Genomic DNA, 20,348 nt, shown 5'->3' on the forward strand with positions numbered 1-20,348 from the left:
GTGTGGGTGAGAATTTTTAGGGAATTCTTTACTGAAAGTACTAAACTTTGCTTTTTCCTTTTGCTTTCCATTCTTGTTCATCAGCCAATGCAATTCCAGCCTTTCAGGGGAATGAGTTTTATTTTAATATAGATTCAGTTTGAGTTAACAGTGAAACATGGCTACTAAGAAATCCAATTCAATCTTCACCTCATTAAAAGAGTATAATGTCCTGGTGAATAAATCTAACAGTCTTGTATGGCAAACATCTCAGTGCATGTTCTGAGGAGACGCAGGTGTAGAACAAGATGGAAACATGCTGTCCTTCAGACATTTGAAGGCTTTTTTCCTGAGAGAAAAAGAAACTTGGGATACTCTTGCATAGAAATTATAGGGATCAGTTCAACTCAAGATAAGGAAACATCTTTGTAAACGTTTAAATTGCCAAGCCATTATATAGGCTGTCTTTAAGATGATAGTTTCTCCATTGTTGCAGTGTTAGGGTGGCCTGTCTGTATTTGTTAGAGAATAGTGTATAGCTTGTTTACATTAAAAGGTCCTTTGGCAAAATGATCTCTAAGGCAGCTTTTCTTTTTCTCCAAAAGTAAACACAGACTGATTTTTAGTTTTCCTCCTTTTTTTAAAAAAATGCTTTATTTTTTTAAAAAAAGATTTTATTTATTTATTTGACAGAGAGAGAGACAGCCAGCGAGAGAGGGAACACATGCAGGGGGAGTGGGAGAGGAAGAAGCAGGCTCCCAGCGGAGGAACCTGATGTGGGGCTCGATCCCAGGACTCCAGGATCACGCCCTGAGCCGAAGGCAGACACTTAACAACTGAGTCACCCAGGCGCCCCCTTAGTTTTCTTCTTGAGAGAAAATGTGTTTTATAAAAATTCAAGTTGCATTTCAAAATTTAATTGATTTTTTAAAGTCACATTCTTTAGAGACTTATTTTTTTTTAAGTTATCAAAAAGGATGGAAACAGAGAAACTAGTTTCATTAGCATAGGTTAGAGATGATAGTGTGTGAACTTGGGTAATAGTGGTGGAGGTTGTGAGAGGTGGTTAGACTTGAGATCCATTTTGCAGGTAGAGCCCCAAGTTGCAATGATAGAATGGTCTAAGGGACTGAGTGAATGGTGACACACATATTTCGAGATAGGAAAGAAAAGAGCAGGCTTGGAAGGGGCAGAGAATAGACCCTGTTTCAGCCATCTTAAACTTGCACTTATTGCTGGTTTTAAGGATATATGTATATATTGTTTAACCAGAAACATTCTTCCTTTTGTTTTTGCCCAGTAAATGCTGCTACTCTTCTTTTGGGAGTGGAGAGTCAACATAAAATCAGTGTACCTAGAGCTCCTACAAAAGATGAAATGTCTCTCAGAGCTTACACTGCTCGGTGCAGGTTGAATAGATTACGTCGTGCAGCATGTCGCTTATTTACTTCTGAAAAAATGGTTAAAGCTATTAAGAAGCTTGAAATTGAAATTGAAGCTAGGCGGTTAATTGTTAGAAAAGATAGACACCTCTGGAAAGATGTGGGTAAGAAGATTATAAAAATCTTTATTTATAAAGATTCTTTATATCTAAAGATGTGATTATTTATATTTTTTTAAAGATTTATTTATTTATTTATTTATTTATTTGAGAGAGAGAGCATGCATGTGCATGCATGGTGGGAGGGCCAAAGGGAGAGGGAGAGAGAGAATCCTCAAGCAGACCCCCCACTGAGTGCAGAGCCTGATGCAGGGCTCATCCCAGGACCCTGAGACTATGACCTGAGCCAAAATCAAGAGTCGGATGTTTAACTGACTGAGCTACCCGGGCACCACTTGAGATTAATTCTTTAAAAACACTCAAGATTTTGTATTTCAGAGTCAAATATGTACATGATTTGACTTTGCTGCCTAAAATCTCATGTACTTTAATACGATCATATATATATTTAAGAATGGCTTGTATTTAAATTAACTGATTTCATATAAGTGATTATCCCTATTTTCCACTGATTTCTCTCCATAAAATTTTATTTATTGTCTCTATTTGATTAGTGGTCTGAACTTACTTGCTTCTCACATGCATTTCAGGAGAACGGCAGAAAGTCCTGAATTGGCTTTTGTCATATAATCCTTTATGGCTACGAATCGGCCTAGAGGTAAGTATATGCTTCAGTTTTTGAAATTTCATACTTTTTATTATATACTTTTATTGTATACTTCTTTTATTATGTATATCTTCAGTAGACTTTTTATTATGTGTTTTAATAGATTTTTTAATAAAATATGGTTTCACTTATAGTCATTTGGTTAGCTTAATTGGTCTTTCAGTATAAAATTTAAAGTCCTTTAATAAATGCTTAGTAGGTAATTGGATCATGCCAGTATATATTATCGCCATATCCTCACATAGTAATTTTCCTGCTTTCTTAAATATGTATAATTTGGTACTGAATATAATAACAAGTATTGTAAGCTCCTTTTAGAGCTTTTACAAATGATATACTACTCTGATTTAAATATATTTTCTAATTTAAACCTCTTCAAAACCCAGTGAGGTTTGTTTTATTATTTCACTTCACTGACAAAACCGCAGCTTAGATTTTAAGTGACATACATGCTATATGCCAATTATTAGTCAGGATTGGAATCTATACCCATCTGATGCCAAAGCCTGAACTTGTAACCATTTTGATGCAACACTTTTTTTTTTAATTGAAAATTTCCCTTTATTTTTTTTATTTTTATAATAATTTTTTATTATATTATGTTAGTCACCATACAGTACATCCCTAGTTTTTGATGTAAAGTTCCATGATTCATTGTTTGCGTATAACTAACACAGTGCACCATGCAATACGTGCCCTCCTTAATACCCATCACCGGACTATCCCATTCCCCTACCCCCCTCCCCTCTGCAGCCCTCAGTTTGTTTCTCAGAGTCCACAGTCTCTCATGGTTCATTCCCCCTTCTGTTTACCCCCTCTTTCTTCTTCTCTTTCTTCTCCTACTGATCTTCCTACTTCTTATGTTCCATAAATGAGTGAAACCATATGATAATTGTCTTTCTCTGCTTGACTTATTTCACTTAGCATTATCTCCTCCAGTCCCATCCATGTTGCTGCAAATGTTGTAAAATCATTCTTTTTGATGGCTGAGTAATATTCCATTGTATATATGGACCACATCTTCTTAATCCAGTCATCTGTTGAAGGGCATCTCAGCTCCTTCCACAATTTAGCTATTGTGGACAATGCTGCTATGAACATTGGGGTGCATATGGCCCTTCTCTTCACTACATCTGTATCTTTGGGGTAAATACCCAGTAGTGCAATGGCTGGATCATAGGGTAGCTCTGTTTTTAACTTTTTAAGGGACCTCCACACTGTTTTCCAAAGAGGCTGTACCAACTTGCATTCCCACCAACAGTGTAAGAGGATTCCCCTTTCTCCACATCCTCTCCAACATTTGTTGTTTCCTGCCTTGTCAATTTTTGCCGTTCTAACTGGTGTAAAGTGGTATCTCAATGTGGTTTTGATTTGAATTTCCCTGATGGCCAATGATGTTGAACATTTTTTTATGTGTCTGTTAGCCATTTGTATGTCTTCATTGGAAAAGTGTCTGTTCATATATTCTGCCCATTTTTTGATTTGATTATTTGTTTCCCGTGTATTGAGTTTGAGAAGTTCTTTGTAGATCTTGGATACTAATCTTCTATCTGTAGTGTCATTTGCAAATATCTTCTCCCATTTCTTGGGCTGCCTGTTAGTTTTTTTGATGCAACACTTCTTATAAAAATGTCATCAAATTTGAGTTTTTCACTTGGTGCATGGCTCAATAATACTTAGAATTTTAAAACTGAGTGAAAAAGACATTAGTAGTTGACTATTAAAAATATGATTCTATTTTTAAAATGCTCTGTGTTTCCAGTTTTCTTTCATTTTTTACTGGTATACCTTTACATTTTCTTGAGGCTTTTTGCCATTGTCATGTGGGATAGTCTTTTCTTTAGTTTATTCCAGGTGTTAGAATAGAATGATCTTTGGGACTGAAAGGAATTGTTAACAATAATTTGGCTTTTATTTATCAAGAAATTGAGGCCCAAAGAGAGCAAATGATAAGCTTACTGTGGTCACACAGTTTGATAGTATTATTGTTAAGTTTTCTTATTTCAATTTAATATGCTTTTGTTAATCAGAAAATTACATATCAACTGGCTCTGCTTTCATATGTTAAGTAATTCTAGAACCTTAATTGGAGTAGAACCCCTCTATTTGGGCCGAGTTAAAAAGCAAGAGAGTTAAGTAGAAACTTGTAATGCCTCTTAAAACTTCTGCTTAGGAGCACCTGGGTGGTTTAGTTGTTTAAGTGTCTGCTTTCGGCTCAGGTCATGATCCCACGGTCCTGGAATCAAGTCCCACTTCGGGCTCCCTACTCAGCGGGGGTCTGCTTTTCCCCCTGCCTCCCTGGTTCGTGCTGTCTCTCCTGCTCACTCTCTCAAATAAATAAATAAAATCTTTAAAAATAAATAAATAAAAAATAAAACTTCTGCTTTGATGTAGTATGTGTTCCTTCCATCCATACTCCACTTGCCAGAGCACATTATCTGGCCAAACACAGATGAGGTAGGAATATTATTCTCCCACAAGAGACACAGCAAGTCCATGTCCGTTGGTGGGAATGTATAATCCTTTTAGATGGAAAGGAGGGATAAGTCACTGTGAACACCTAAGGTTCTGGTAGTCGTCATGACCTTTGAGGATTTTAAGAAAACATCAAAGGCAAAAAAAATAAGTAAATAAAGGTAAAGTTTTTTCTGTTTTGGCATATATTTTCCATGCTTTTATCTCTATGATTGGTCAATGTTAGGTTATAAGATATATTTTGATATGGTTTTAGTTTTTTCTAATTGCTTTAAAAATAATAAGCATGTTGATGTTAAATTAATTTCATATTTAAACCAACTATGTTATACACAACTAATGAATCATTCAACGCTACCTCAAAAACTAATGATGTGCTATATGGTGGCTAACTGAACATAATAAAAAAAATCAATTATAAACAGATCAGAATTCCCAAATTATTATCTTAGATTATTTGCAGATGGGTTTCCACCTGTTAACTATTAGAAAATTTTGAATATTTAAGTTTCTGTTGTACCTTCATTATATACTTAGTAGGATAATTAAAATTGAATTTGAACAACATGCCTACATTTGATAGTTCTTTAATTTAAAGGAAAAAATTAAAATGCAAATATGGTTTGTCAGATGATTTTTAAGAATTTATCTTAGTCCTGAGCTTTTGCCTTTTTTTATTGCACACCATATACACTAAAGAATGCATAAAGCATATGCAGTTTAAAAAGGTTATTTAGCAAACATCCATGTTATTTCCATACTACTTAGAAAATAGAACATTGCCAAGTTCTTAGAAGATTGTAGTCTGCTCTCCCCCTGTTGTATCCCTTTGCTCCTTAAAGGTCACATAGTCTTCATTTTAATTTCAGACAATTTTTGGAGAACTCCTGTCTTTGGAAGACAACAGTGATGTCATGGGGTTGGCTGTGTTTATTCTGAATCGCTTACTTTGGAATCCTGATATAGCCGCTGAGTATAGACACCCCACTGTTCCTCATCTGTATAGAGATGGTGAGTAGTTCTGCCTCCACTGCATTCTTTCCACACTATGCATAAGCGGCTTTTTCTTATTCTTTCTGGTCTCTGTTTAAATTTTACCTTCTTACAGATGCCAGTATAAATAGTTCCTCTCTCCACTATCCCCCCTTTACACCCATCATTCCCCATCACTTCCTCCATCACTGTAATTGTTTTTACCTTTTTGATGTCTCTACCCACCCTCTCCTCACAAGTTGGCTGTACGCCCTCTGGAGATCATATTTGTTTTAGCTTGTTGCTGTAAACGTGGCGTCTAGGATGCCACCTGCGTGGAGTAGGTGCTCATTAAATATTTGTTACATGAGACAGACTGAATCACTTGTTATCTCTGTGCCTCTGCTTCCTCCTCCATGAGCTGGAAATATTAGAAACATAGAGTTTTATGAGAATTGCATGAATTCATACATTTAAGCACTAAGAAAGAAATAGTGTTCTATTTGGGCTTACTATTATTTTTCTTTATTAGTAAGTTATCATATTTTAAGGTGAAACTTGTCTTTCACAGATTAACTTGCTATGCTTTTTGTACTTTTACTTAAGGTCATGAAGAAGCTTTGTCTAAGTTTACATTGAAAAAGTTATTGCTGTTGGTTTGTTTCCTTGATTATGCCAAAATATCCAAACTTATTGATCATGACCCTTGTCTCTTCTGTAAAGATGCTGAATTCAAGGTATAGTTTTCATTTTCTCTTTTGTATTTCACATTTAAGACTTTTACTTGTTTTTATTGTATATTTTCTCTTTAAAAACTTCTAAGTTTCCCAAAGAAGAGTACTCTGGAATGGAATAGGGTAGGGATACCTATCTAGTCCATCTTATTAGTAGTTCTAACCCTGCCTAACTTACTGGTTGACCTTTCACCGGCAAACAACACTATTAAGTTTTGTTGATTTGAGAATTCTGAGGAATTAACTCAGGGGGGAGATTTCTTTCCTAATTTAGCATATTATTAAATGAATACTAATTTTTGGAGTCTGTTATTAATTATGAGCAATTTTTTAAAAGACCTTAAATTGGAAATAGATGTACATTATTACCATATAATATGAAACTGACTTTTTTATGCTACTAGTAATTTTACTTCATTTCAATATGCACAGAATAAGAATTTGTTGCTATGGTTAACAAAATTATAATCTTGGGATTTAATATGTGCAACTTGTTTCTCCACAGACTAGTAAAGACATTCTTCTGGCTTTTTCACGAGACTTCCTAAGCGGTGAAGGTGACCTCTCCCGTCACCTTAGCTTATTGGGATTACCTGTTAACCATGTTCAGACACCATTTGATGAATTTGATTTTGCTGTTACAAATCTTGCTGTCGACTTGCAATGTGGAGTGCGTCTTGTGTAAGTATAAGAAATAGAATTATTTTGCTTAATGGGATAGACTAAAATTTTCTGGAAAACACTCTTTTCTGTATTTACGTAGTCTTTCTTGCTCTTTCTTTTTTTTAATTAATTTATTTTAGAGAGAGAGAGAGAGTTGGGGGAGGGGCTAAGGAAGAGGGAGAGAATCCTCATGCAGACTCTTTGCTGAGCACATAACCCAACATGGGGCTCAATCCCACAACCCTGAGATCATGACCTGAGCCGAAATCAAGAGTCAGATACTTAACCAACTGAGCCACTCAGGCGCCCCTCTTTCTTGCTCTTTCATGTAATGCAATAAATTTTTTTTAGGGTAAAAAAAGATAGGGATAAGTATCTGCAATACTTTTGTAAAATGATGTCAATTTTAGGTCCAGAAACCTTGTCTCCTATACACATTTTTTTTCAAGCCAACGGGGACAATGGTCTGTGAGTAGAAACCACTGATGCCCCAGAATAGAAGTTGGGACAAGCATGGAAATAATTAAAATATCAAACATTTAAGTAACATGTATGTTGGCAGGGTTTCATAAGTACTATTATTACTTGGGACCAATTCTAGTAGTATTATTAACCTCATTTTACACAGGGGGAAAAGTAAGCTGGAGAGGCAACAGAGCATGACCAAGTTTTATACCATGGTATGGGGACATAAACTCAGGATGTCTGGCTTCAAATCATACAATATTTCTCAGTAACACACTAGACTCCTCAAAATTGGCTTTTGTTTGAGTCCAGTGAATTACCAGTTCCTGCTTTGGTGGAGTGACCATGAGCGCAGTACTGCAGTTGGCCTCTTCAGGATATCTGCATGGGAGACATTTGTCTTGTTTCTAGGAAACTCTCCAATTTATATTACATTTGACATTTGTGAGGAAGGGATCTCTGGATCTTTATGAATCCCTAGTTCTTCAAAAACAACAAACATGTCACCTGCTTCCCTGCTAAATTAAATTTCCATCAACATTCTTTTCTGATTACATGTTCTCACAACAAGGTAATAGTCTTTTGAACTTTACTGTAGCTATTTTTCACTTGAGCAATTTCCATATAGGCTAGAGCATTTGCTGAAAATATTTCACATGTTATTTTTCTATTTATTTAATTTGTTCATTTCATAAATCCAAGCTGTTATATCTGTTTTCTGGCCAATAGGAATTCACGTTTTTAGACTTTCTCCACTTTCCAGGAGGGACATGATGGGTTTTATGTTCAGTGCTGTTTTCCACAATGGAAGACATTTTTTAGGCTTTTACGAGAGTTACTAAGGGCTTAGCAGTGTTGGATGTTGATGCTTTTTAATTGGTTAGGAATTCTAACTAATTAAGAGACTTGATTTTGCATACCAGATTTCTACTTTCTTCAGTGTCAGCAAAATGATCATGGATCTTCAAGGTCACTTGCATGGTTAATCCACTAACGCCATAGGTAATGGGTCGGCCTACTGTTACAGAAATACTTCATATGTCGATTGGGTGGTTACCCTAGAATGATCTTACGTTACTTTCTAACCTTTAGAAATTATGGTTATATAAACAGTTCTGCCAAATTTTAGTTCTATAAACAGTTCTGCCAAATTTTGGCTATCTACAATAATCCATTGGTGCTTACTTTTTCTGTAGAAATATTGCTTATTGTCTAGTAGATAAAATACTAATGACCTAGATGATATTAGGGGTTTGAATTTAAGTTGTAATATATATGTCTTTTTAAGTAGGCACTCAAGTATTTTGACAGTAATCTGGCATAGATATAACAGAACGGCTTTCGAATCTGATAAAACTGAGTTTTAGTTCCTATTACTAACGGTGTGACTATAGGCAGTTTACTAACTTTCTTTGGGCTTTAGTTTCTTCATCTGCATAATAATGGGATAATAATGCCTGGTTGTGGGACTTGCTATGAGGACTAAAATAGAAAAGAAAGCACTTGCTTGATGTGTATAATAAAGTAAGTAGCTCCTCCATAAATATGCTTTCTCCCTTCCTTTCCCTTTCTTTTTTACTATAGAACTCTGTTATTTTGTTCATGTGTGCATTTATGTATCTCATCTTTTTTCTTACATTCTGTTCGTAGACCCCAAACCGCAGGCTTAAAATGAGAAATGACTTTTATTTGCCAGTTGTGGAACAACAGTTTTCAGTTAGTTTTTTGGTATCTTTCTCACCGAAAATTCTTTAAATTAGGGGGATTTATGTGGGTGATAACTGTATTTAAATAAAGTTCATCTTGCATTTTTTGTTTATTTTTTGAAGCTTTTTTTTTTTCTATTTTGATATGTTAGTCACCATACAGTACATCCTTAGTTTTTGATGTAGTGTTCCATGATTCATTGTTTGTGTATAACACCCAGTGCTCCATGCAATACGTGCCCTCCTTACTACCCATCACCGGGCTAGCCCATCTCCCCTCCAACCTCCCCTCTGCCGTTTGTTTTTTAAAGGAAAGTTAAGTTTATTTCTTCACATGATAAGAACAATCATACATTGACAGATTCTTAGTGTCTCAGTGTGGGAGGGTAAAGGCAGGATATTTATGATATTTTTGGGTCTGGTTTGAGCCCCACCTTTTGATGCAAGGAGCTTTTCATATGTTTTTATATGACAGTGTCATCTGAAAATTCCTTTATTGTTAGGCGAATCATGGAACTTCTCACACGGGACTGGAATCTCTCAACGAAACTCAGGATTCCTGCAATAAGTCGTCTTCAGAAGATGCACAATGTTGACATTGTTCTTCAAATTCTTAGATCACGAGGAATTCAATTAAATGATGAGCATGGTAAAAATTGAGTAAAGATAAAAATTTCTTCTCACCAAAAATTGATATTTATGTGTATTGTGCTAACAGACTGTCTTATCATTTACAGGAAATACAATCCTATCTAAGGATATTGTGGATAGGCACAGAGAAAAAACTCTTGCATTACTTTGGAAAATAGCATTTGCTTTTCAGGTATTGTACATTTGGTAAATTTTACACTTTTTACCAATTTTTAGCATTGATTTATAAAAGCTTTTTTCATCAAATAGACTAAGAATAACTTACTTACTGGAGTTTTATTCTGTCCCAGGAACTGGGATAATTCTTTTATATATACTCCAATTTAATCCTCACAACACCCCTGTAAGTTAGGTGTTATCACTGCTTCATAGGTAAGGAAACTGAAGCTAGAAGTTATAGCATTGATAGGAAGCAGCGATGAGATTAGAACCCAGGCTTGTGTGACCCCAAATCTTACACATGACACACTATACTCTGCATGAACTACGTTTGCCTTAAAAAAAAAAGAAGAAGAAGACAACGACTAACTTCTATGGGCTAAAAATTATATATGAAAACCATAAAGAAATGTGTCCTTTTGTGTGTGTGTTTCAGGTGGATATTTCTCTTAATTCAGATCAGTTAAAAGAAGAAATTGACTTTTTAAAACACGCACAGAGTATGAAGAAAACAACGTCTGCACAATCATGCCGTTCTGATGCTATTATCAGTAAGAAAAAAGACAAAAGAAATAGTGGTTCCTTTGAACAATATAGTGAAAGCATAAAGCTGTTGATGGAGTGGGTAAATGCTGTTTGTGCTTTCTATAATAAAAAGGTAAGTTTCTTTGTTTTTTTTTTTAGCTCACTATCTTTAAGTACATTTTGGTTAAAGTCAAACTTTATTCATAAAATAAAATATTTTATTGCATTTCTTTAATAGTGTAGTTTATATATAAGCAAACTTCTCCTCAAATAAGTGAGGGCGTTTTCACATACTGTATTTAATCTAATATGTCACCAATTGTATAATGCACAATTTTGTATGTATTACTAAGAAAAAATGCCCTAGTCAGGAGTCTCAGTAGGAGACATTGGTACGGAACTGGGGCACCTAAGGATCACACACTTATTTTAAAGGTAAATGCAAATAAACCCACCATGAAGAAGGGGACAAGAGAGAACCTGACCAGTGGGTACAAGAAGGAGGAAAAAAATCTAAGTTGAGTGTTCTGTAATCACTTGTTAGATTGATACTGTATTTCTGTATGAAGTGTAACTTTAAATGTAAATATGTGAAAATGAATAAAATGTCTGGTAGAGAATAACTTCTTGAAGCCAGAAAAATGATAGAGTACCTGTTACTAAATATAGTGAACTGTTAACACCTTGAACAATATGGTTAGTGGAAAATTTGTCAGATATATGGATAATCTTCTACATTTTCACTAAATACTAGAGAGCTACTGAAGGCTCTAGGGGAGATATGTTCCGTACCTTTCTCTTAACTTCTGGTGTTTCTGGTAATCCTTGGCATTCTTTGGCTTAGATACCTTACTCCAATCTCTGTCTCTGTCTTCACATCTTCCTGTGTGTCTGTCTCTGTGTCTCTCTCCATATAAGGATACCAGACAGTGGATTAAGAATCTACACTACTCCACTATGAAAATTAAACCTGCAATGGCCTTATATCCAAATAATGTGATATTTTGAGGTTCTAGGAAGGACATGAATTTTTTGAGGGAAAGCACAATAATCAAATTCTATTTTTGAAAGAGTATTTTATATTTGAGAATTTGGCTATAAATATGGTATTGTCCTAAGTTCTATTAGCCACTAATGTGATTTTCATAGCTATTAAAAGGAAATATGGAATACAAAACCATTTATATTATTGTCTAAATACAGTTGATCATTTTTCTGCTATTTCCAATCAGGTGGAGAATTTTACAGTGTCTTTCTCAGATGGCCGTGTATTATGTTACCTGATCCATCACTACCATCCTTACTATGTGCCTTTTGATGCTATATGTCAGCGTACTACTCAAACTGTAGAATGCACACAGACTGGTTCAGTGGTGTTGAATTCATCATCTGACTCTGATGGAAGTTCTCTGGATTTGTCTCTCAAAGCATTTGATCATGGTTAGTCCCTTTTGGCCGATTAACTTTTCAGGTTTTTTCTTTGTCACATCAGATTTTTGAATGGAGCTGTCTAATCTCTTTTTTATTTGCATAGTAGAAAACACTTCAGAACTATACAAAGAACTTCTAGAAAATGAAAAGAAAAACTTTCAGTTGGTTAGGTCTGCCATTAGAGACCTTGGTGGAATACCTGCTATGATTAATCATTCAGATATGTCCAATACAATTCCTGATGAAAAGGTAAGAGTTTCTTGACTAATAACCAGAGTCTCAGAAGGGGACAGTAAGATGCGTATTCTCTGTCAAACTTCTGTTTTCCTCTCTTCTGTTTTCTCTTAGGTGGTTATCACTTATTTGTCATTTCTCTGTGCAAGGCTTTTGGATCTTTGTAAAGAAGCAAGAGCTGCTAGACTTATACAAACAACTTGGAGGAAATACAAACTAAAAACAGATCTAAAACGCCATCAGGTACTCCCCCAAGATGAAAACACTACAATGTGAATTGCTCTTCACAAAATACCAGTTGATTGATTCTTGATATGATTTTTACATTTTACTGATGTATGAAGTTATTGACATAGTTTTAATAATTGTGTGTGTTTTGAGTTAGAGGTGGGTATTTCTCCCTAACTCTGATGTTTCCTTCACTGGATGTGTCTTCCAACCACTGTTCCCTCGCTTGCTCTAGGGCAAGTAGTATAACTTGCCCCTTTTGTAAATTTGTAAAAGTCAACTAAGGATATCTGACTCAGCTCTTTTCTTCTTTGTGGAATCTAACCTGTCTCTGGGAGCAGTTTTCCATGAATTTTTCATGTGGTGTTCTGGGAGGCTTGATCTTGGTGCTGGAGTGCCCCTTGGGTCTGGGTGTCAGTGTCTGATTTTGCAGTTCAGTTAGCCAGCTCATTTTGTCTGTCATGAAACTGGTTTCCAGTGTATCCTTTATTAGTTTAAAAGTGGAATTTGCTTCCTATTGTTTTGTTTCTCAAAATGTTTGGGACCTGGGCACAAGGATTGTGATATTTATTGTTTCCCTTTGTGACCCCAACAGTACAAAATTTTATGTTTAATGTAAGCATTTTTTTGAATTCTGAGAAAAATGTAATTTTTAATCATCTGTGAAATGGTCTCCTTGATCAAGTTGAACAAATATTTTAATCCTTTTTCTCCCTACCCCTTCCACTAATGATTCTATATTCATTTATTTGGAAAATCAAACAAAATAAGCACCCATGCTTGATAAATTTATCAGGTATTTCAGAAGTACTTTCCACCTCATACTGCTCCTCAATTTTGAGTTACTGAGCATTTGTGGTAAAGTTCTTAATAACTCTATAAAACAGCTACATTTTGGCAACTCTTAAACATACCATGTATTTTGTCATAGTTTATCACACTTGGAAATAAAACTAATTGAAATAATTTGCTCTTACCCCACTCAAACTCTTGACAGTAACTTTTGGGAAATAGGCAGTGGCTTATACTCACAAATGGTCTTTTCTGCTAACATATTATTCTTTGTGCCTTCTTTGCCCCTTATCTTCTCAGAATCTGCCTTTTTGCCCACATATCCCTTAGAGGATAACTTTGTACTTCTGGAAGCTTGTAGGAGAATTGCTTCAGGAGAGTCTTCAGCAAATAATTTTTCCTGGCCGGTCCTCAAATTATTTCACTAATTCTGTTTATATGAGAGATTAAGTGAGAGATTTAAAATCCCATGAAGCATATTTATCAGAATTGAGGGGGGTTGGTAAATGAAATCTGCTTTATTTTCTGCTCAAGATGATCTTATACTGATAAGATATAAACTAGAAAGATTTCTTATTAGCTCTTTGCTGGTGAGATCCCTTTCCCTGATTTAGGAAGTGGAAATTTTTCCAGATCTAGGTAGTAGAAATTTCCCTGTTTTTTGAAGACCACTGTTTCTCTTCTTTCTCCAGGTGACCATGCTTCCTCTCATACTATTCCACTAACATCCAATTACGTCTTTTCATTTGCTGTTTGTAACGTTAAGCAGTAGGTTCCTTGTATATTCTCGTAGAAATATTATAAGCTAATAAAAATATAAATATTACCTTGAGATAGCTAATTTTTCAGGTGTTATATTTTACTTTCATGTCATTGTTATAATTCATATAAACTATCCATTGAGAATAGACTGTCTCGAGTTCTTGTAGTGACAAGTGAAAATTGACTGATGGGCCAATTACGTAAGGAATGAAGCAGGATTATTCAACGGTACCCTGACACATTCTACCTTTTAGTTCTTCCTGTCAAAGAGTGGGCATAAACTGTAAAGCAAAATAAATCCCTGTATTTGGCCCATGTGCAAGGTAAAATAAAACAAGCTTGTAACAGGTTGGCTTAGCACCAGTATAGGATTAAAAATGATGACATGCAGGGCGCCTGGGTGGCACAGCGGTTGGGCGCCTGCCTTCGGCTCAGGGTGTGATCCCGGCGATATGGGATCGAGCCCCACATCAGGCTCCTCCGCTATGAGCCTGCTTCTTCCTCTCCCACTCCCCCTGTTTGTGTTCCCTCTCTCGCTGGCTGTCTCTATCTCTGTCAAATAAATAAATAAATAAATCTTTAAAAAAAAAAATGATGACATGCAGTCTAATTTAGAGAAGAAACAGTGACTTCCAGCACTGGAATTTTTACCATCAGTTTATGTACGTTTTCAAGCAGTTGCTAGTTTTTGTAGTACATTTGCCTACTAGGATTTGCTTTCCATCTGTGGCTTCTCTAAGGTCACATAAAATTGTTCCATTTTAGTATACTTGAGATCGAGATGGTCTACAAACGGGAAAGTGTCAATTTACCTTAGCCTTACTGTATCTAGGAGTGCCCCTTGCCCTTAGAACTTTTTACTTAAAAAAAGGAAATGCTTTTTTTTTTTTACCCAGTTTTTGTTTAATTGTGGTAAAGAACACATATCATAAAATTTACCATCTTAACTCTTTTTAAGTGTACTGTTCAGTAGTGTTAAGTATATTTACATCACTATGAAACAAATCTTCAGAAATTTTTTAACTTGCAAAACTGAAATTGTGCTTCTTAATAAGTCCTCATTTCCCCCTCCCCCTAGCCCTGGTAACCACCATTCTACTTTCTATTTCTATGAATTCGACCATTTTAAATACCTCATATAAGTGAAATCATGCAGTATTTGTCCTTTTGTGACTGGATTATTTCAGTTAGCATATGTCCTCAAGGTTCATCCATGTTGTAGCCTGTGGAAGAATTTCCTTCATGTTTAAGTCGGCATACTATTCTGTTGTATGTATACAGCACATTTAGTTTATCCATTCATCTTGTTGGCATTTAGGTTGTCCCCACCTATGGGTAGGTTCTTGTGAATAATGCTGCTATGAATGGGTGTATCTCTTTGAGACTGTGCTTTCGTTCATTTGAATATATATCCAGAAGTGGGATTGCTGGATCATACACGGTAGTTTCATTTTTTAATTTTTTTGAGGACCTGCCATACTACTTTCCGTACTGGTCATTGTGTGTCGCATTTTACAATCCCACCAGTAGTGCACAAGGATTCCAACTTCTCCACATCCCTGCCAATACTTGTTAATAGGGCGGAGATATCGCATTGTGGTTTTGATTTGTATTTCTCGGACAATTAGCATTGTTGAGCATCTTTTCATTTGTGTGTTAGCCATTTGTATGTCATCTTTGGAAATGTCTATTCCTTTGTTCATTTTTAGTTCAGGTTATTTGATTTTTTTTATTGTTGAGTTGTAGGTGTTCTTTATATATTCTAGATACACGTCCCTTATTAGATATATGATTTGCAAATATTTTTTTTCTCATTCTGTAGTTTAAGTTTTCACTTTGTTAATTGTGTCCTTTGCTGAACAAATTTTTTTTAAGTTTTTGATGTAATCCCGTTTGTCTATTTGCTTTTGTTGCTTGTGCTTTTGGTGTCATCCAATAGATCATTGCTAAATATGAAATTTTTCTCTATGTTTTCTATAAGTAGTTTTATAGTTTTGAGTCTTACATTTAGGACTTAAATCCATTTGAAGTTAATTTATGTATATGGTATAAGAAAAGGGTCCAACTTCTTTCTTTTGTATGTGATTATTTAGTTTTTCCAGCAGCATTTGTTATGGAGACTGTTCTTTTCCCATTGATCGCTCTTGGCACCCTTGTCAAGATCATTTATCCGTGTATATGACGGTGTATTTCTGGGTTCTCTATTCTATGCCATTGGTCTCTATGCCTGTCTTTATGCTAGTACCACACTGCTTGATTATTGTAGCTTTGAAATATGTTTTGAAATTGTGGATGGGAGGGGAGATGCTTTTAATTTGGATATCTGTAGTCTCAAAGGCCATATGCTTTACGCAGTGATGTTAGATGGCTTAATCAATTTGTTGGACATAATTCCTCAGCCCAATTTTAGAATTGTCTAGTCTTTTTTCACTTAGAAGTGGTCTAATACATGACTTGCACCATTTCTTAGCATTTGTTTCAATCCATTAACTACATTTTTCCTTTCTTAGAGTGGCTATTTGATCCCTTCCACAGTTGAATGTGTTCTCATACTGTGCAGTTTCCACCCATAGATACCAACACCTTATTATAATTAATTAATAATTAGAATCTAATGTCTGTGAAGAGCCCATCCTTGGATAGTGAGCTGTCCCAGATAGCTACATAAAGGGTTATCGGACATGCTATAAATTGTTCTTTCTACCAGGGGGAATAACTTATATTCTAGTTTCCAATTCAGGTAACTGAAATGATAAATCTGGCCTTGGAGAGTGTGGCAAAGTGATTGCCTAGTTCAAATACTGGTTATCCTACCAGCGGACTGACAGTCTACTTGACTTCTCTGTCTCAGTTTCCCTCTAGTCATAAGTTGTACCTGTTCATCTGTTCTTATGGTTGTGTGAGATTTAGGTTAAGCATTCATGAAGTGTTTAGAATGGTGCCTGAAACCTAGTAAGTATTTGACCTATGTTGTTTTTGCTAGTAATTCATTATTAGAAGTAACAGAAATAGAGAGATGTAGGGTACCGGCCTGTAGTACTCTCAGGGCAGGTAGCTCCTCTTTGGCCACTTACGTTGTTGAGCAGTCCTGCTACCACTTCTCATAACCCGATATTCTGTCATCTTCATTGTCTATCCCTTAAAGCCATAATGTATTCTGTGCTAAAAGTAGATCTTTTACTGCTTCTCCCTTTTTAATTCCATTGTTCAAGTTGTTACAAAGCAATACTACCTTATATTGTAAGACATTTTGTTTATTTTAGGGTCTCCTTTTTTCTTTTCTGTTTCCCCATATGGTCCAATGCTTTTTTTCAAAATTAAGCATGAATTCTCTGGGCCATAATCTGAGAAACACACCACATTTAAATTGCCCTTTTATTGATTTTTGAGGATCTGTGATATATCAAATATGTCTGTGATCTTTATTTTAGGATTATATGCCTAGGAGTTTTTGTTCCATCATATAAATATATATGCATGTCCATCTATCAGACCTTTCAACATTCTTAGAAGTATCTATACTCCAAAATGAGCATATTTTAAGTCTGGGGGGATGTTTTATTTTCAGGATCAATTTGATTAATATTTAATAGATGATTTTCTAACTAACTTAAGTAATTAAGCTTTTGGCTCATATTTTCTTTTTCTTTTTTTTTTTTTTTAGGAGCGAGACAAAGCTGCAAGAATTATTCAATCAGCTGCGATCAATTTCCTAACTAAACAACGATTGAAAAAGGAGATTAATGCAGCATTGACCATTCAGAAATATTGGCGAAGACTCTTAGCAGAGAGAAAATTATTAATGTTAAAAAAGGAAAAACTAGAAAAAGTTCAAAATGAATCAGCATCAGTTATTCAGGTATAATATCCTGGTATTTTGAATTTAAAAAGTTTTAATGACATTTTTAAGGAAGAAAGTAAAATATGATAAAGTTTTCTATTATATTTTAAGCTCTCAAATTTTTCTGGTACTTGAACAAATATTTGATACCTCCCAAACTCTTTACTATATTCAGCATAAGGCTCAAACAAATTGAAATGCCTCCTTTTCTCTGAACTCTAATTCTTTACCTCTTCTGTCCTCTTTGCTTTACATTAGAGGTTTACAGTCTTATGTTCCGTGGGATATGCTGACATACTGCACCATTTTACTTTGTATATCCACAAACTTAACCAAGCTCTCTGTTTAATCTCTGCTATGGGTCCTAGACCTTTTACATGAAGTTTGCTGATCACTAGTTTGGGGAATGTTCTGCATACTTAAAAAGAATGTGTATTCTGTTGTTGTTGGGTGAAGTGTTCTGTAAATGTTAGATCTATTTGGTTGATGATGTTTAGTTCTTTTATATCCTGACTGATTTTCTGTTTGCTCTCTCAGTAAAAGAATAGTGTTTAAATCTCCCAACTGTGATGGGATATGTCTTTCTCCTTTCAGTTCTTTTAGTTTTATCATCATGTATGTTGAAGCTCTGTTGTTAGGCACATGCACATTTGAAATTGTTCTGTTTTCTTGGCAAGTTGGGTCTTTTATCATTATGTAATGTTCTTTTTTATCCCTCATAGTTTTCTTTGCTCTGAAGTCTACCTTGCTGGCTATAATAGAACTACTCCAGCTTGGTTGTAGACTTGACTATCATCTGCAGGGCATATTTTTTTCTGTCCTTTTACTTGTTAATTACTTACATGATTATGTATGACATGAAGTCCAGACAGCATTTAATTTTTATGTTTTGAAAATCTCTGTCTTTTGATTGGTGGTTTAGACTATTTATATTTCAAGCATTTATTGATATATGTGAATGTGCATCTATCATTTTAATCGTTTCTGAATGTTTCCATTCTTTAATTCTGCCCTTTCCCCTTTCCTGGCTTGTTAATCCTTTGAACACTTGATACTATCAACAGTTGTAACACTATCAAGTGTTACACTTTAGTCTATTTTCTTTCTATTTCCCTTTGTACAGGTTTTTTTGTTTTGTTTTGTTTTTTACTGTCTCTATAGTTTTGTGTTTTTTCCAGAATGTCCTGTGGTTTGAATCCATCAGTGTGTAGCCTATTTAGATTGGTTTCTCTCACTTAGCAATATGCATTTAAGTTGCTTTTATGTCTTTTTTTGGCTTGATAACTTGTTTTTATCACTGAATAACATTCCATTGTAGGGTGTACCTCAGGATTTTTTTTATCCATTCACCTGTTGAAGGATATCTTGGTTTCTTCTCATTTTTGGCAGTTATGAATAAAGGTATTGTAAACATCTGTGTACAGGTTTTTCTGTGGACCTAAGTTTTCAGCTTCTTTGGGTAGGTACCTTGGAGTGGGATTGCCTGATCATATGATAAACTAGGTTTGTGAGAAACTGTCAAACTGTCTTCCACAGTAGCTGTACCATTTTGCATTCCCACCAGCAAAGAAGGAGACTTCCTCTTGCTCTACTTCCTGGCCAGCATTTGGTGTTCAGTGTTTTAGAATTTAGCCATTCTAATAGATGTATATTAGCATCACATTGTTCCGGTTTGCAATTCCCTAATGCTGTATGATGTTGAGCGTCTTTTCATATGCTTATTTACCATCTGTATATCTTCTTTAGCGATGTGTTTGGTTCTTTCTCCCATCTTTTTAATTCTTGTCCATTTTTTATTTCTTGTGGAGTTTTAAAGGCTCTTTGTATATTTGGATACAAATCCTTTGTCAAATATGTATTTTGCAAATATTTTCTCCTAGTCTGTGGCTTATCTTTTTGTTCTGTTAACAGTTTTTCACAGAGCAGAATTTTTTAATTTTAATGAAGCCTGACATTTTTTTTCTTTAAAGGATTATACTTTGGTGTTATATGTAAAAAGCCATTGCCAAGCCCGAAGTCACTTATTTATTCTGTTGTTATCTTCTGTATGTTTTATGATTTTACATTTTACATTTAGATCTATGATTTATTTTAGTTAATTTTTGTGAAAGGTAAAGAGTGTTTAGATTCATTTTTTTTTTCTTATGGTTGCCTGCCTATTCCAGCATCATTTTTTGAAAACAAACAGAATTATCCTTTGTATACTCCATTTGGTTGTTCCTTTGCCAAAGATCAATTGACTGTGTTGCATGGGTTTACTTCTAGGCTCCCTATTCCATTCGAGTGATCTATTTGTCTACTAGTTTGCCAATACCACACTATCTCAATTACTATAGATTTATATTAAGGTTTGAAGGTGGATAATGTTTGTCCTCCAGCTTTCTTCCTCTTTGATAACATGTTTGCTATTCTGGGTCTTTTGCCTCTCCACTTAACTTTAGAATCAGTTTGCTGGTATCCACAGAATAACTAGATAAGATTTGGATTGAAATTGCATTGAATTTATAGATTAAGTTGGGAAGAACCGAGAGCATTGAGTCTTCTACCAATGAACATGATATAT

General features: G+C 35.0%; 1 protein-coding gene across 3 annotated transcripts in view; it reads left to right on the plus strand.

Moving 5' to 3' along the window:
• Positions 1-20,348, plus strand: part of ASPM (assembly factor for spindle microtubules) — a 62,489-nt gene that overhangs the window by 18,117 nt on the left and 24,024 nt on the right. For 2 of the 3 annotated variants that reach the window (XM_045787741.2, XM_045787743.2), the window contains exons 6-17: positions 1,280-1,525; positions 2,071-2,138; positions 5,492-5,633; positions 6,201-6,331; positions 6,834-7,009; positions 9,666-9,811; positions 9,900-9,985; positions 10,409-10,630; positions 11,730-11,937; positions 12,032-12,177; positions 12,277-12,405; positions 17,609-17,803. In XM_045787741.2, coding sequence (XP_045643697.2) covers positions 1,280-1,525; positions 2,071-2,138; positions 5,492-5,633; positions 6,201-6,331; positions 6,834-7,009; positions 9,666-9,811; positions 9,900-9,985; positions 10,409-10,630; positions 11,730-11,937; positions 12,032-12,177; positions 12,277-12,405; positions 17,609-17,803 — 1,895 coding nt within the window. The remainder of the gene's footprint in view (positions 1-1,279; positions 1,526-2,070; positions 2,139-5,491; positions 5,634-6,200; positions 6,332-6,833; positions 7,010-9,665; positions 9,812-9,899; positions 9,986-10,408; positions 10,631-11,729; positions 11,938-12,031; positions 12,178-12,276; positions 12,406-17,608; positions 17,804-20,348) is intronic. The other variant, XM_045787742.2, reaches the window with a different exon arrangement.

The sequence above is a fragment of the Ursus americanus genome, chromosome 2, assembly GCF_024610735.1.
Source record: "Ursus americanus isolate L20-20 chromosome 2, mUrsAme1.1.p, whole genome shotgun sequence".
NCBI lineage: Eukaryota > Metazoa > Chordata > Mammalia > Carnivora > Ursidae > Ursus > Ursus americanus.